The sequence below is a fragment of the Neoarius graeffei genome, chromosome 10 (genome assembly GCF_027579695.1).
Source record: "Neoarius graeffei isolate fNeoGra1 chromosome 10, fNeoGra1.pri, whole genome shotgun sequence".
Taxonomy (NCBI): domain Eukaryota; kingdom Metazoa; phylum Chordata; class Actinopteri; order Siluriformes; family Ariidae; genus Neoarius; species Neoarius graeffei.
The window spans coordinates 3,900,444-3,917,392 of NC_083578.1; the positions used below are offsets into that span (position 1 = coordinate 3,900,444).

The window sequence follows — 16,949 nt, forward strand, 5'->3', positions numbered from 1 at the left end:
AGACAACAACTGGGCATTATTTTTTTCATAATAATAATGATCTCTCTTGCTTTGTGAATTCATGAAATATACTTTTTGTCTATTAAATATATTTACAGGGATTGTAACTAAAATTAATGTATACAATAAAAAAATGTCTTTACCTTACTCATCACATTTTCTGAGAATGGCACATCAAAGATTATTAATCCTATTTTAATTTTAATTATTTTAAAGTTTGAAATTGAATTTTATTGGCAAACACATTTTCTAAATCAGGCAATTTAGAAGTGTTAAGGTTGAAATTAGTTGAGAGGTCTAGAATTAGACTTCAGAAATTTCTCTTTGCTTGCTGATACTCAAGATATTCAAGATGGTTTTATTAAAGTTTACTTGTATATTTGGTCCAAATGGCCAAGCCAACACATAAAACTGTTAATAATTTAAAAAAAATTAAAAGCATAAAAACATGTATTTGTCCAATAATGATGGCAATAACAGTAATCTCTAACCAGTTCCGTATTCTTCCACTTCACAATCAGCTACAATTGAAGCAGCATAGCGTGAATCGTTTAATGCAAATTCTTTCAGATTTATAACACGTTCTGCACAGCCATTCTTGTCAGTCTAAAGGAAAAGAAAGTTATTTAAAGAAAATTTATCAAGAACAATGTCACTGAACAACTTTACAGAAAAAGACAAAAATAATCACATCTCAAATTTGTATGAATCTGTATCAGTCCTTACACACTGGTATTGGATGTTAGTCGCTCGGCATGTAAAGATTCACCCAGTTCACAATTCGATTTGATTCATGATATTAAGTTCACAATTCCATTTTCCCACAGTATTTTTGAACCCCCCCCAAAAAAAAAATTAAGAAAATTGTATTACCAAAAAAAAAACCCCAACATTTATTTTCCTATTATTTATCAACTTAAGTCTTTACTTTTGTTACATTTTGTTAATAACTAAGAGTAACTATTTGCCCTCATTTGTACAGGTTGGAATAAAATGTAATAGCATCTTCACCAAAATATTCATTTTATTAAAAATGAAAAACGTTAACAAATATATTTTTTCTTCATAAATGTATGAACATTTTTACTTCGTCCATTTGTTTCTCTTTCTTTATCTTTCAGCAGTCTGCAAAAAGAGAGAGATAGCTCTGATTTCTTGTTAAATCTATTTGTACACAATCACACAACAGCTCTTTCACATTTTACATCTGTTATTTTTTGTGTTGTTGCAGCATTAGATCTGTGTTACTTCTGCCTAAGGTGAAGTCATATGTATTCCCGATTGTTATTGTACATTATTCCACCCTCTGCTGTCTAAAAAACACAATTACAGCAAGGAAAAATGAAGAGATTACACAGTCTGATAATAAACATGATTCATTTTTTATTTCATCGATCTGATTCATCATAACTTTTGCCATGATTTATCATCGCACAATATATTGTTATAGAAATATTTGATCTTTCTAAAAGGTCCCCTTAACTGACTATGTTAAACAGATTATTGAAAACTAGACTGCCTTTCAGATTTTTCAAGTGTAGGTCATAAAAAGAATTTTCCCGACACCCAATTGTTTTTGTTTAGTGGACCAAAAGCTACTGAATTCGAATCACAGGCTTCCAATTTTATTATTATTATTATTAATATTATTATTATTATTTTCAGATAGAACAGTTAATGAATTTCAGGCCATGTGACCCTAAATTTTCGGCTATTTTTTCCTGCTTCACCATGACCCAATTCAAGATACTACGTCTTGCATCACATGGTGGGCTTTCCCCATTCACGCAAGGCATTGTGGGATACAAATTTGAAACAGGAGAGAAAAATGGAGGATGTGAGTGTGCGAATGAAACGTGAAAGAGTGACTACAGTAACGGAAAGCGAGAAGAAAAGACGTTATGTTATATACGAAGGAAAGGAAACACAGGACCAAACTAATAAATATGGGCGCTCAGCGAGCACCTCGGTGTGATCAGCTGTTCGTTTAGCGACAGAATGATGGAACTGTCAGTGCACACTCAAAGGTAAACCTGTAGATGGCAGTAATGCAACACTGTGGATGCCAGCTGCTGTAAAACCCAAAAGAAGAAGGTAAACCTGCGCATGCGCACACGGACTTCCTCTGTCTGCTTGACTGCGCCAAGCGAGTGATTTCATGCACATTATTTGCTTTAATCCCCTCAAATTAAATAACTTCCCAGTCACAGAATGGCCTGATATTTTGTGAGATATTACAGAAATAAACAGATATCACAATCACCACATTTCAGACGGAACTAAATTTCACCGATTTTATGAAATCGAAAGGCCATCTAGCTTTAACGTGAACAAACAATGAACTTCAGCATGAACAGATCATCAATAACATGAAGAAAGTAACCAACCAACACGGTTTACTAGTCGATAAAACTTGTATTACAGAATTGTGTTAGTCATCTTCAGTAAATGTTTCTCCTGGTCTGCGTGGCTTTGGTTATAAATGAATGTTTTGTTGATATTTTGGATTGGATTAAATTTGCATGTGGAAGTGTGTCATGTAATTAGTAAAGGACTATCTCTGGGATTTTTCTAATGTTTGAATCAAGGAAGCATGCCTAAGAAGTGCTCAGTATTTTTTATTGTCTCCCACTGAAACCAAAGAGTCTGAGTTTAAAAATGGAAAACTATAAAATAGACAATATTTAAAAGGATGTGGCAGAGAAGCAACACTTTCAAAGGTTTTTACAGCTTATAAATAGGTTATAGTCATGTGACCTGTGAGTTCATACAGAGATCGCTTATCCCATGTGAAACAGTCGTACTTTCTTACTTATGTGGAAATAAAGGAAAAATAATCCCATCTGAATAGCATTCAAGGGAAACTTAATGTCAGTGTTGAGTATTTCGAAGGAAGGTTCGAGTTACAAAGTATGAAGCACAAACAACTTTCTTTTAATACAAAGGAGTCACTAAGGAAGTGTGATAGTTTCACTTACAAGCATTTTCTCTTGATTAAAAATAAAAATCACTAACCTCCATTTTATAATTCCTACAGATGTTGGGAATCACTGGGGATCCTGGTGGGAGCCATATGTATTTGTAGCTGTTATGGCAGACGGTGGCCCTCACCGTCCCATTCATCGGCTTCCCGTACGTATATCTGTAGATCGTAGTACAGAAAATATGGCATATGATTTTTATACACTTATAATGACAGGTTTTGGGGTTAAAAATGACTCACTGTAAATTTTTAAAGTGAAACAATCCTAAAATCCAACACACTGTAATTCCAGCATAAATGTTTGAGCTTTGGTTCAGTTTTTCCAGGAATGATTAATCTCTTAAAGTCACACTTACTGCAGTGGGAAGAAACTAAATACAAATACTTCATTACTGTACTTAAGTCGAGTTTTTAACTATCTATACTTTACTTGAGGATTTGTTTTTTTGACAACTTTTTACTTTTACCCCCCACACTGTAACACCAATATCTACTTTCTACTCCTTACATTTTCAAATCAGATTCATTACTTTGGTTTTAATGCATTTGAGGGAACTTATCGATTATATTTATTTTGCAACATTGCACGCGTTCCCAAAATCAAGATGGCCCCTTGGTGTGTCCATCGATTCATATCCCACATAAAAAGACATAAGATGAAAACTATGTAAAGGTCTAATAAGATGAAATTGATAAGAGGGAGACTCAACCACAGAAAAAAGCCATTTATTGCATAGACCTGAGTGTTTTACTGAAAAATTCGCCACTCACCACTGGTATTTTTCATACGAGCTCCATCCGGGACATGCAGAACCAAAACCGTGACATAAATCTCTATCTGTCACTCGTGAGGAAATTGATTAATTAATTCATTCATTCATTATCTCTAGCCGCTTTATCCTTCTACAGGGTCGCAGGCAAGCTGGAGCCTATCCCAGCTGACTACGGGCGAAAGGCGGGGTACACCCTGGACAAGTTGCCAGGTCATCACAGGGCTGACACATAGACACAGACAACCATTCACACTCACATTCACACCTACGGTCAATTTAGAGCCACCAGTTAACCTAACCTGCATGTCTTTGGACTGTGGGGGAAACCGGAGCACCCGGAGGAAACCCACGCGGACACGGGGAGAACATGCAAACTCCACACAGAAAGGCCCTCGCCGGCCCCGGGGCTCGAACCCAGGACCTTCTTGCTGTGAGGCGACAGCGCTAACCACTACACCACCGTGCCGCCTATTGATTAATTGTTTTGATAAATTTGGGGATTTTTTTTGTGAATGTGTCGATATAATAAAAGAAAAATCACATGTTGGCTTGAAGATATGAAGATATGAAAAACTCACATTTTTCATCCGAAATACATTGTGGATCTGAATAATATATTTAAATAAAATTGCCTGGTGTTGAGTGGTCTATCAGATATATTCCATTCAGCTAGCATGATATTGACTGAGTCGAAGATGAGTAGCTGAATGGAATATATCTGATAGACCATGAAAAAAGGTATTATTATTATTATACACTCTATTCATATCAGCATTCTTGAAGGCCAACACTAGCTTGCCAGTGACTCGGTGCTGTTAGGACGGCAGTCTAGTTAGCTTCCAGCCGGTGTAGTGTTATGGCCCTTTTCCACTACCAACGCGGCTGAGTTGGGCTGAGCCGTGCGGTGCTGAGTTGGGCTGAGTGGGGCTGTTGGGGTTGCATTTCGACTACAACCGCGCTGAACCGTGCTGGCTGGAAGTGGGTGGACACATTGGGTGGAGTTAGCGAAAGTAGGTGGACGTCACGTGATGTCGTTCGGAGGCGCAGTGACATCAGTGACTTTTTAAGCGGTAGTCTCACGACCTGGATAGTAAACAATAAACATGGAGGACATGGAGTCGTTAGTGTTGCTGGTCTTGGTGCTGTGGCTTGTTGTCACCGACAACGCCAACAGATACTGGCAAGAGCGTATAGATGAGGCGAGGCACATAATTTGTCATAATTCTTCCTCTTCCGGGTTTACAGTGTTTACAGATGGTGGTTCCCAGCGTGCTCGCAGGGCGTGTGGGGGCATGTGAGGACATGCCTCCTCACCAATCAGTGCACAGGGGAGTGTCTCCTCACGCCCCTAGCCTCACTTAGCACGGTTTGGCTCGCTTCAGCCTCGCTGCAAAACGGTGCGAGTTTTGGGTGCTGAGTGAGGCTGAAGTGAGCTGAGTCGTGCTGCTCTGAGGTAGATGATCGCATTTGTATTACAGCTGAAAGGCTTCAAGCTGCTCTTCAGTTGAATAAAACTCTGGCTCTCAGAAAAGAAAGCCTGAAGAAAGAGCTTGGCTGTAGGGTAGTATGGTTTGCGCTTATATAGCATGAGTAAAGTTGGATTGTTTGCCATTTCAGTCTGTGCCTATGTAAAAGAAAAAAAATGAAAGAAAAACTGAAAAATAAGATACTCTAACATGATATATCTGAATATCACAGTGCTACTGAATTCTCAGTTTTATAACAAGATTTTTTTGTCATATTAACTTCAGCAAAATATAAGGGAATGACATCTCAGATGGACATGGTCTTATTTCACATGAACATAGCATGAGGGTTCATTCAAAAAAAGGAGAAAAAGAAAAAGAAGGAAAAAGTATTAAGACTTCACACACCTCTAAAATGACTTGCTCTGAACTCCAAGGTTTAGTGTCGAGGGAAAACTGAGAGAGCCCTTGGTCATTGGTAAGCAGCTTCTGGACTGAACTTTTATTACCATAAGTTGCAATCACATACACTCTTTTCCTTCTTAGAGGATTGGACTTTGGGTCGGTCAGTTTAATCTAATGAAGAAGGAAAGAAAGATCAGAAACAATGTCATCTTAAACTGTCATGGAGAGGAAAATGGCTTCAAAATGCTTCACACACACACACACACACACACACACACACACACACACACACACACACACACACACACACAAATGCTGCTTTTTTAATAAAGTAGTTTACACAATATTAAGTCACAAACTGATGTTCTGGATTTAATTATGTAGTAAACTGGTTTACTTGATGTTCATTCGATAGCCTAGTTTGCATAATCATCTACTAGATTTCATTAAATTGATGGTCGTCCAAACATCAGATAACTTAATGACACTGTGTAATGGTTTTAAAGACATGATTAAATAGTTCACCTCCTGGAGCACAATATAGAATTTAGGCTGAGATTAGGCTGACACTTTCTCAGCTTGCTACATAATGAGACAAAGCTAGCAGTCAGCAACGTTCCTAGCTGAGTGCTTTTATGTTTGTTTATCAAAACCTACACAAAATGCTGATGAAAACGATTTATTTTAATGGTCAAAAATATAATTACCATTCCGTCATATGCCAGTCCGCGCTTAAACGTTGTTAGTGAATTCTCAAATGTAATTGTGTGCATCATAGCTGTTATAGGAGAGTCGCGTGAAATCTTCTGAATCACGCCTACATCATAAACACAGTGTAAACACAAAGCCAAAATCAGAGTGATGATTAAAACGAAGCTAAGAAGCAAATGTGGCTAATAATTAATGGAAACATGATTTCTTGTAAATAAATCAATAAAGTACAATTCCACCTTTCAAGTTTTGCAGAGGAACAAATTTATTTGTTTTGAGATGGAGGTATGGAAGCTATGAACAACAAAAAATATCTGAACAGCTGAAAAATATTTTGAATATACAGTATTGTGCAAAAGTCTTAGGCTCCCTATATATATAAAATCATAAAATCTTTGTTATAGATTTCTATTTTATGACTTCTACATTAGTGAATCAGTACAAAAACATTAAAACATTTTACAGTCCAAACGTTCTTTTTTTTTCCCCAGCACAAAATTAAATGTTACAGGAAAAAAAAAAAAAAATTTGTACCTGAGCAGCATATTCCATAAGAGCGCACTTTTCAGATTAAAAAAGAAAACATAATGAAGGCTACTGGGTTTTGGTGTAAAATGAAGAAGCGAGTGTGACAGTCAAAAGCCAGTATCTCACTGGGCTGCGACAGCTTGCGACAAATTACGAACATCATTCGCGAGAGAGTTTCAAAAGTGTCTTGAAACATTCGCGGGGCTTCTCAATTTCCTCGCATGAGTCGCAAAGTGTCGCTCCTTCGTCGCTGAAATTTTGAACATGTTCAAAAAATTTGTGCAACAAAATTTCTCTCAAAATAGCTGCAAATGTGTTGCTGGTGTCACAAAGCCATCACGAACCCTTCTCAAGTCAGTTTCCGTGAGGCAGGAAGTGCGAGAACTGAATTCGCATATTTTATCGCAATTGTTGTGTTTCCAACTAGTCACAGGTTGTCGCAGCCCAGTGAGTTGCTGGCTAAAGTGTCCAGAAGAGCAATGGCTGGTTCTGTAAGATGCTCAGTAAAACCTACAGCTCATTTCCTTATTAAACTGCACTCACTGGACCTGAGACAGATATTTTTTTCTTTTTTCAAGCAAAGGGTCGTCTCACACCAAATATAGACTTTGTTTCATTTATTATGGCTTACTGATTACCGTTTATAGTATTTTTTATGGTGAAACATCCATCCATCCATCCATCCATCCATAACTGCTTATCCTATACAGGATTGTGGGTAAGCTGGAGCCTATTCCAGCTGGCTATGAGCGAGAGGCGGGGTACACCCTGGACAAGTCACAAGGTCATCACATTTTTTATGATGAAACATTTCATTTCATTAATTTTCAGCCATTTTTGGTCTACAGCATTTCTTTACATGTGCCTAAGACTTTTGCACATCACTGTATACGGGCCATTCTCAGAAAATGTGACAAATTCAGTTTTAAACATTTCATCTCATTATCTGTAGCTGCTTTATCCTTCTACAGGGTCACAGGCAAGCTGGAGCCTATCCCAGCTGACTACGGGCGAAAGGCGGGGTACACCCTGGACAAGTCGCCAGGTCATCACAGGGCTGACACATAGACACAGACAACCATTCACACCCACATTCACACCTACGCTCAATTTAGAGTCACCAGTTAACCTAACCTGCATGTCTTTGGACTGTGGGGGAAACCGGAGCACCCGGAGGAAACCCACGCGGACACGGGGAAAACATGCAAACTCCACACAGAAAGGCCCTCGTTGGCCACTGGGCTCGAACCCAAACCTTCTTGCTGTGAGGTGGCAGTGCTAACCACTACACCACCGTGCCACCAGTTTTAAACATGAAGTGTTTTTTTGTTGTTGTTTTTCTCCATTAATCCTGGTCCTCTATTATACATTTATTTTAAGAAAGAATTTAACAGAGCAGTAAAAAAAAATTGAGACAACTTGTCTGCATTTGCTATATATATATATATATATATATATATATATATATATATATATATATATATATATATATATATATATATGAAATATACCAAAATGTCATGACTGCGATGTGTCTAAATGAGGATTAGTGACATTTGAATGAAAATAATTCCTTTGTTTTTACATTTATTTTCACTTTTCTTTCTGCAATATGAGCTCTATACTTTCAGTTTTTATTGTGATAAATATCATGATCTTTGCTTCAGCGGCTTTTGGTGTAGAGCCTAAAATACATGCACAAGAATGTCTACTTTCTTGATGTCTTTACCGTTACCCAAATGGTAAAATCATGCTGTAACTCAGGGCTTTGACAATAGAGGGCAGTGCAGCTACATGAGGAAGGACAACGATGTTGAGCAGCCATTTTGAAAAAAAATCACTGGTGCAACAATGTTGGAATCCAGGATACTGATCAGGTAAATATGAAATTTCGAGATGTCGGAGAAATAAACTGTCTTTGCCATTACCCCCGAATGACAACAATAATGATGCTGCATGTTGAAAAAGTTTCGTTAACCAAGTAGCAAGTTAAGATGGAATAATAAAAGTATAATTTGTTTAGTTTTTTTTCTGGACTCAGTGACCCAAAAATGCCATGAGATGTCTTTACTGGGGGCTGCACAGTGGTGTAGTGGTTAGCACTGCCGCCTCACAGCAAGAAGGTCCAGGTTCGAGCCCCGTGGCCGGCGAGGGCCTTTCTGGGCGGAGTTTGCATGTTCTCCCCGTGTCCGCGTGGGTTTCCTCCGGGTGCTCCGGTTTCCCCCACAGTCCAAAGACATGCAGGTTAGGTTAACTGGTGACTCTAAATTGAGCGTAGGTGTGAATGTGAGTGTGAATGGTTGTCTGTGTCTATGTGTCAGCCCTGTGATGACCTGGCGACTTGTCCAGGGTGTACCCCGCCTTTCGCCCGTAGTCAGCTGGGATAGGCTCCAGCTTGCCCGCGACCCTGTAGAACAGGATAAAGCGGCTAGAGATAATGAGATGAGATGAGATGAGATGAGATGTCTTTACTGTTGCCCAGTGTTGTCTTTACTATTACTCTACAGGGTAATGGTAAAGACAACAACTGGGCATTATTTTTTTCATAATAATAATGATCTCTCTTGCTTTGTGAATTCATGAAATATACTTTTTGTCTATTAAATATATTTACAGGGATTGTAACTAAAATTAATGTATACAATAAAAAAATGTCTTTACCTTACTCATCACATTTTCTGAGAATGGCACATCAAAGATTATTAATCCTATTTTAATTTTAATTATTTTAAAGTTTGAAATTGAATTTTATTGGCAAACACATTTTCTAAATCAGGCAATTTAGAAGTGTTAAGGTTGAAATTAGTTGAGAGGTCTAGAATTAGACTTCAGAAATTTCTCTTTGCTTGCTGATACTCAAGATATTCAAGATGGTTTTATTAAAGTTTACTTGTATATTTGGTCCAAATGGCCAAGCCAACACATAAAACTGTTAATAATTTAAAAAAAATTAAAAGCATAAAAACATGTATTTGTCCAATAATGATGGCAATAACAGTAATCTCTAACCAGTTCCGTATTCTTCCACTTCACAATCAGCTACAATTGAAGCAGCATAGCGTGAATCGTTTAATGCAAATTCTTTCAGATTTATAACACGTTCTGCACAGCCATTCTTGTCAGTCTAAAGGAAAAGAAAGTTATTTAAAGAAAATTTATCAAGAACAATGTCACTGAACAACTTTACAGAAAAAGACAAAAATAATCACATCTCAAATTTGTATGAATCTGTATCAGTCCTTACACACTGGTATTGGATGTTAGTCGCTCGGCATGTAAAGATTCACCCAGTTCACAATTCGATTTGATTCATGATATTAAGTTCACAATTCCATTTTCCCACAGTATTTTTGAACCCCCCCCAAAAAAAAAATTAAGAAAATTGTATTACCAAAAAAAAAACCCCAACATTTATTTTCCTATTATTTATCAACTTAAGTCTTTACTTTTGTTACATTTTGTTAATAACTAAGAGTAACTATTTGCCCTCATTTGTACAGGTTGGAATAAAATGTAATAGCATCTTCACCAAAATATTCATTTTATTAAAAATGAAAAACGTTAACAAATATATTTTTTCTTCATAAATGTATGAACATTTTTACTTCGTCCATTTGTTTCTCTTTCTTTATCTTTCAGCAGTCTGCAAAAAGAGAGAGATAGCTCTGATTTCTTGTTAAATCTATTTGTACACAATCACACAACAGCTCTTTCACATTTTACATCTGTTATTTTTTGTGTTGTTGCAGCATTAGATCTGTGTTACTTCTGCCTAAGGTGAAGTCATATGTATTCCCGATTGTTATTGTACATTATTCCACCCTCTGCTGTCTAAAAAACACAATTACAGCAAGGAAAAATGAAGAGATTACACAGTCTGATAATAAACATGATTCATTTTTTATTTCATCGATCTGATTCATCATAACTTTTGCCATGATTTATCATCGCACAATATATTGTTATAGAAATATTTGATCTTTCTAAAAGGTCCCCTTAACTGACTATGTTAAACAGATTATTGAAAACTAGACTGCCTTTCAGATTTTTCAAGTGTAGGTCATAAAAAGAATTTTCCCGACACCCAATTGTTTTTGTTTAGTGGACCAAAAGCTACTGAATTCGAATCACAGGCTTCCAATTTTATTATTATTATTATTAATATTATTATTATTATTTTCAGATAGAACAGTTAATGAATTTCAGGCCATGTGACCCTAAATTTTCGGCTATTTTTTCCTGCTTCACCATGACCCAATTCAAGATACTACGTCTTGCATCACATGGTGGGCTTTCCCCATTCACGCAAGGCATTGTGGGATACAAATTTGAAACAGGAGAGAAAAATGGAGGATGTGAGTGTGCAAATGAAACGTGAAAGAGTGACTACAGTAACGGAAAGCGAGAAGAAAAGACGTTATGTTATATACGAAGGAAAGGAAACACAGGACCAAACTAATAAATATGGGCGCTCAGCGAGCACCTCGGTGTGATCAGCTGTTCGTTTAGCGACAGAATGATGGAACTGTCAGTGCACACTCAAAGGTAAACCTGTAGATGGCAGTAATGCAACACTGTGGATGCCAGCTGCTGTAAAACCCAAAAGAAGAAGGTAAACCTGCGCATGCGCACACGGACTTCCTCTGTCTGCTTGACTGCGCCAAGCGAGTGATTTCATGCACATTATTTGCTTTAATCCCCTCAAATTAAATAACTTCCCAGTCACAGAATGGCCTGATATTTTGTGAGATATTACAGAAATAAACAGATATCACAATCACCACATTTCAGACGGAACTAAATTTCACCGATTTTATGAAATCGAAAGGCCATCTAGCTTTAACGTGAACAAACAATGAACTTCAGCATGAACAGATCATCAATAACATGAAGAAAGTAACCAACCAACACGGTTTACTAGTCGATAAAACTTGTATTACAGAATTGTGTTAGTCATCTTCAGTAAATGTTTCTCCTGGTCTGCGTGGCTTTGGTTATAAATGAATGTTTTGTTGATATTTTGGATTGGATTAAATTTGCATGTGGAAGTGTGTCATGTAATTAGTAAAGGACTATCTCTGGGATTTTTCTAATGTTTGAATCAAGGAAGCATGCCTAAGAAGTGCTCAGTATTTTTTATTGTCTCCCACTGAAACCAAAGAGTCTGAGTTTAAAAATGGAAAACTATAAAATAGACAATATTTAAAAGGATGTGGCAGAGAAGCAACACTTTCAAAGGTTTTTACAGCTTATAAATAGGTTATAGTCATGTGACCTGTGAGTTCATACAGAGATCGCTTATCCCATGTGAAACAGTCGTACTTTCTTACTTATGTGGAAATAAAGGAAAAATAATCCCATCTGAATAGCATTCAAGGGAAACTTAATGTCAGTGTTGAGTATTTCGAAGGAAGGTTCGAGTTACAAAGTATGAAGCACAAACAACTTTCTTTTAATACAAAGGAGTCACTAAGGAAGTGTGATAGTTTCACTTACAAGCATTTTCTCTTGATTAAAAATAAAAATCACTAACCTCCATTTTATAATTCCTACAGATGTTGGGAATCACTGGGGATCCTGGTGGGAGCCATATGTATTTGTAGCTGTTATGGCAGACGGTGGCCCTCACCGTCCCATTCATCGGCTTCCCGTACGTATATCTGTAGATCGTAGTACAGAAAATATGGCATATGATTTTTATACACTTATAATGACAGGTTTTGGGGTTAAAAATGACTCACTGTAAATTTTTAAAGTGAAACAATCCTAAAATCCAACACACTGTAATTCCAGCATAAATGTTTGAGCTTTGGTTCAGTTTTTCCAGGAATGATTAATCTCTTAAAGTCACACTTACTGCAGTGGGAAGAAACTAAATACAAATACTTCATTACTGTACTTAAGTCGAGTTTTTAACTATCTATACTTTACTTGAGGATTTGTTTTTTTGACAACTTTTTACTTTTACCCCCCACACTGTAACACCAATATCTACTTTCTACTCCTTACATTTTCAAATCAGATTCATTACTTTGGTTTTAATGCATTTGAGGGAACTTATCGATTATATTTATTTTGCAACATTGCACGCGTTCCCAAAATCAAGATGGCCCCTTGGTGTGTCCATCGATTCATATCCCACATAAAAAGACATAAGATGAAAACTATGTAAAGGTCTAATAAGATGAAATTGATAAGAGGGAGACTCAACCACAGAAAAAAGCCATTTATTGCATAGACCTGAGTGTTTTACTGAAAAATTCGCCACTCACCACTGGTATTTTTCATACGAGCTCCATCCGGGACATGCAGAACCAAAACCGTGACATAAATCTCTATCTGTCACTCGTGAGGAAATTGATTAATTAATTCATTCATTCATTATCTCTAGCCGCTTTATCCTTCTACAGGGTCGCAGGCAAGCTGGAGCCTATCCCAGCTGACTACGGGCGAAAGGCGGGGTACACCCTGGACAAGTTGCCAGGTCATCACAGGGCTGACACATAGACACAGACAACCATTCACACTCACATTCACACCTACGGTCAATTTAGAGCCACCAGTTAACCTAACCTGCATGTCTTTGGACTGTGGGGGAAACCGGAGCACCCGGAGGAAACCCACGCGGACACGGGGAGAACATGCAAACTCCACACAGAAAGGCCCTCGCCGGCCCCGGGGCTCGAACCCAGGACCTTCTTGCTGTGAGGCGACAGCGCTAACCACTACACCACCGTGCCGCCTATTGATTAATTGTTTTGATAAATTTGGGGATTTTTTTTGTGAATGTGTCGATATAATAAAAGAAAAATCACATGTTGGCTTGAAGATATGAAGATATGAAAAACTCACATTTTTCATCCGAAATACATTGTGGATCTGAATAATATATTTAAATAAAATTGCCTGGTGTTGAGTGGTCTATCAGATATATTCCATTCAGCTAGCATGATATTGACTGAGTCGAAGATGAGTAGCTGAATGGAATATATCTGATAGACCATGAAAAAAGGTATTATTATTATTATACACTCTATTCATATCAGCATTCTTGAAGGCCAACACTAGCTTGCCAGTGACTCGGTGCTGTTAGGACGGCAGTCTAGTTAGCTTCCAGCCGGTGTAGTGTTATGGCCCTTTTCCACTACCAACGCGGCTGAGTTGGGCTGAGCCGTGCGGTGCTGAGTTGGGCTGAGTGGGGCTGTTGGGGTTGCATTTCGACTACAACCGCGCTGAACCGTGCTGGCTGGAAGTGGGTGGACACATTGGGTGGAGTTAGCGAAAGTAGGTGGACGTCACGTGATGTCGTTCGGAGGCGCAGTGACATCAGTGACTTTTTAAGCGGTAGTCTCACGACCTGGATAGTAAACAATAAACATGGAGGACATGGAGTCGTTAGTGTTGCTGGTCTTGGTGCTGTGGCTTGTTGTCACCGACAACGCCAACAGATACTGGCAAGAGCGTATAGATGAGGCGAGGCACATAATTTGTCATAATTCTTCCTCTTCCGGGTTTACAGTGTTTACAGATGGTGGTTCCCAGCGTGCTCGCAGGGCGTGTGGGGGCATGTGAGGACATGCCTCCTCACCAATCAGTGCACAGGGGAGTGTCTCCTCACGCCCCTAGCCTCACTTAGCACGGTTTGGCTCGCTTCAGCCTCGCTGCAAAACGGTGCGAGTTTTGGGTGCTGAGTGAGGCTGAAGTGAGCTGAGTCGTGCTGCTCTGAGGTAGTCGAAACGCGAGCCGTGTCGGGCTAAAGTGAGCTGAAGTGAGCTGAAAAAGGGTAGTGGAAAAGGGCCTTTAGTGAAGGACAATGCTAGCGCAGTCAAGCCAAATATTATTATTGTTATTATTATTATTTCTTTCCCCTGTATAATTTACTTCGTTACTTTTAAAATCAACCTCAACAGCTACACACGACAGAGTGACCTGGCAGCCAAAATTCTCTCAAAATCTTCAATTTTTAACGAAGCAAACCTGGCGGCCATGTTTGTTTACAAATTGTCACAGTCGCTCACAGCACAGAAGTTTTACATCTCCGACGTGTGACATCATGTTGTTTTGTTGTTGTCGTGTTGTAACAATACTGCACGCTCATTCTCCATTGGGTAGAGTGGCATAATATATGTAGGATACGCGATATACTAACAATATTGCATGCTATCAAACCAAATGAATGAAACCTGTTAGAAGGGAATAGAATAAAATTTTATTCCACAGAAAAAGTGTCCTGTATGTATAATTTTTTTTTTTTTTTTATGTGATGTTCAGTTAGCTTTGCACAGAAATAGCTGGTGGAAATGTCCTTTAAAGAGCTTTTTTTTTTAAAGTACACTTCACATCCTGTAATTTTGTACTTTTTCTTGAGTAAAGTTGAATCAGTATCTCTACATCTACTGGAGGTTTTTTTTTTTTACACAAGTAAGTTTACTTCTACTTCAGGAAAGAATGTGTGTACTTTTGCCTCTTCTGACATTTAGAGTGCAGACATGACAGTATATTAGCTTTTTTAAAATGTTAAAAGTGTTTTTTTTTTTTTTAAATCCCAGTCTGGAGTAATGAAGCAGAAGATTATTAAATAGTGAACACTCACTTTGCACACACTTTGAGGATGGCATACGTGTCCAAGATGGTTATTGTTGGAGGCAGCTGGACCGTCACTTCAAATTTTGGCAGAACTGTAACAGATGGTGTAACACAGCGTTAAAATATAGTAGCTGCTAATTTGAACTGTGTTCTTTTGCAAGACATTTTCATCATGTGTAACATACATGTCAAGTTATACGGTTTCCCCATATTTTGGACGGGAAAATGCAATATTTTGGCTAATACGGCGTACACCGATTTTCATACGGGAAAATTACATTTTGTATCAGAGATTTTTTCCGTTACTCTGAGAAAATTTTCTTAGCATCCACCATTTATTTTTTCAAACACACATGCCCAATGAAACGGAACTATTTTCAATTCATGTGGTTTTATGGTTGCGCATGGTTTTCTTGGTCATTTAAGTCCGGCTCAGACTGCCCAGACTTCTGTAACGGCTGCAGAAGTTATGTTCTGCCATCCCCCTGACTGTGGCAGACCATTTTTCGCAGCTAGCAAAAAAAAAAAAGTTTCCCGATTCAAAGACTGCACAGGTAAGCATTTGTGGGTTTTTTTTTAAAAAGTTTTTACTGTTTGCATATAGGAAAGCTTCCTCTATTATCATGATAATTTAGGGAGGCAATTTTTTATACAATGGCATCTGTAGTTCTGGTTTCGCTTCCCTAAACATTTAAATTGCTGATAGACGTTATATGTAGACACAGATGACCAACACTTGTTACTACCATCAGTCATCAGTAAACTGGAAAAGTACTGAATGAAGAGTAATGGTGGTAACGACCGTTGGTAACCTGTCTCTAAAATGTGTAGTCGGGGATGGAACCAATTTAACACCATCTACATGTTTGCCGTGCTCTGATTTTCTTTTATTGACCAGGAAAATAATAGATGTATATTGGGGAAAGGTCTTGGATGTAAAAACTGCTCTGGGTGTTGCCAGGTTTCCAATGCTGAAACAACTTTTTACTGCTTTCCTGTGCCTCCCACAGAGCAATGCAGATAGTGAGAGGGCTTTTTCATTGGTCAGGAAAATTCATACTGAGGACAGAAAAAATACGGCTGCAGACACATGAACTGCACATCTGCAAATTAAAATGAAGTGTGATGAGGAGCTACAACTGCGACCCAAGCAGTGATATTATAGCTCGTGCCAAATCTGCAACATCTTTGTACAGCAAAGAACACTCCAAAAAGGAATAAGATTTAAATTCTTGTTATAAATTACTGGAAAGATTTTCAATTTAACTTCAGAATTTATGAATATTTTCACTTATCCTTGTTTACATAATATACTTGATGTGGTTCATCTTTAGTTGGCTCGAACACTGCTTGTGGTGTCGACACTTTTTTCTCAAATGGAACTTTTACTAACCTTCATTTACTGCTTGACATGATTATATATAATTTATTACATGTAACCTACTATTTTAATTAACATACCTACTTCGTACTGCTGTTATATTTCCAGTAATTTTC

The 16,949-nt window shown here is 37.9% G+C and overlaps 1 protein-coding gene across 1 annotated transcript in view; it reads right to left on the reverse strand.

The window, feature by feature from the left end:
* Positions 1-16,949, reverse strand: part of LOC132892688 (alpha-2-macroglobulin-like) — a 100,339-nt gene that overhangs the window by 74,223 nt on the left and 9,167 nt on the right. The window contains exons 7-11 of the mRNA XM_060931001.1: positions 15,460-15,544; positions 12,400-12,526; positions 9,876-9,990; positions 6,335-6,444; positions 492-606 (exon numbers count right to left, since the gene is read on the reverse strand). Of these exons, the coding sequence (XP_060786984.1) occupies positions 492-606; positions 6,335-6,444; positions 9,876-9,990; positions 12,400-12,526; positions 15,460-15,544 (552 nt within the window). The remainder of the gene's footprint in view (positions 1-491; positions 607-6,334; positions 6,445-9,875; positions 9,991-12,399; positions 12,527-15,459; positions 15,545-16,949) is intronic.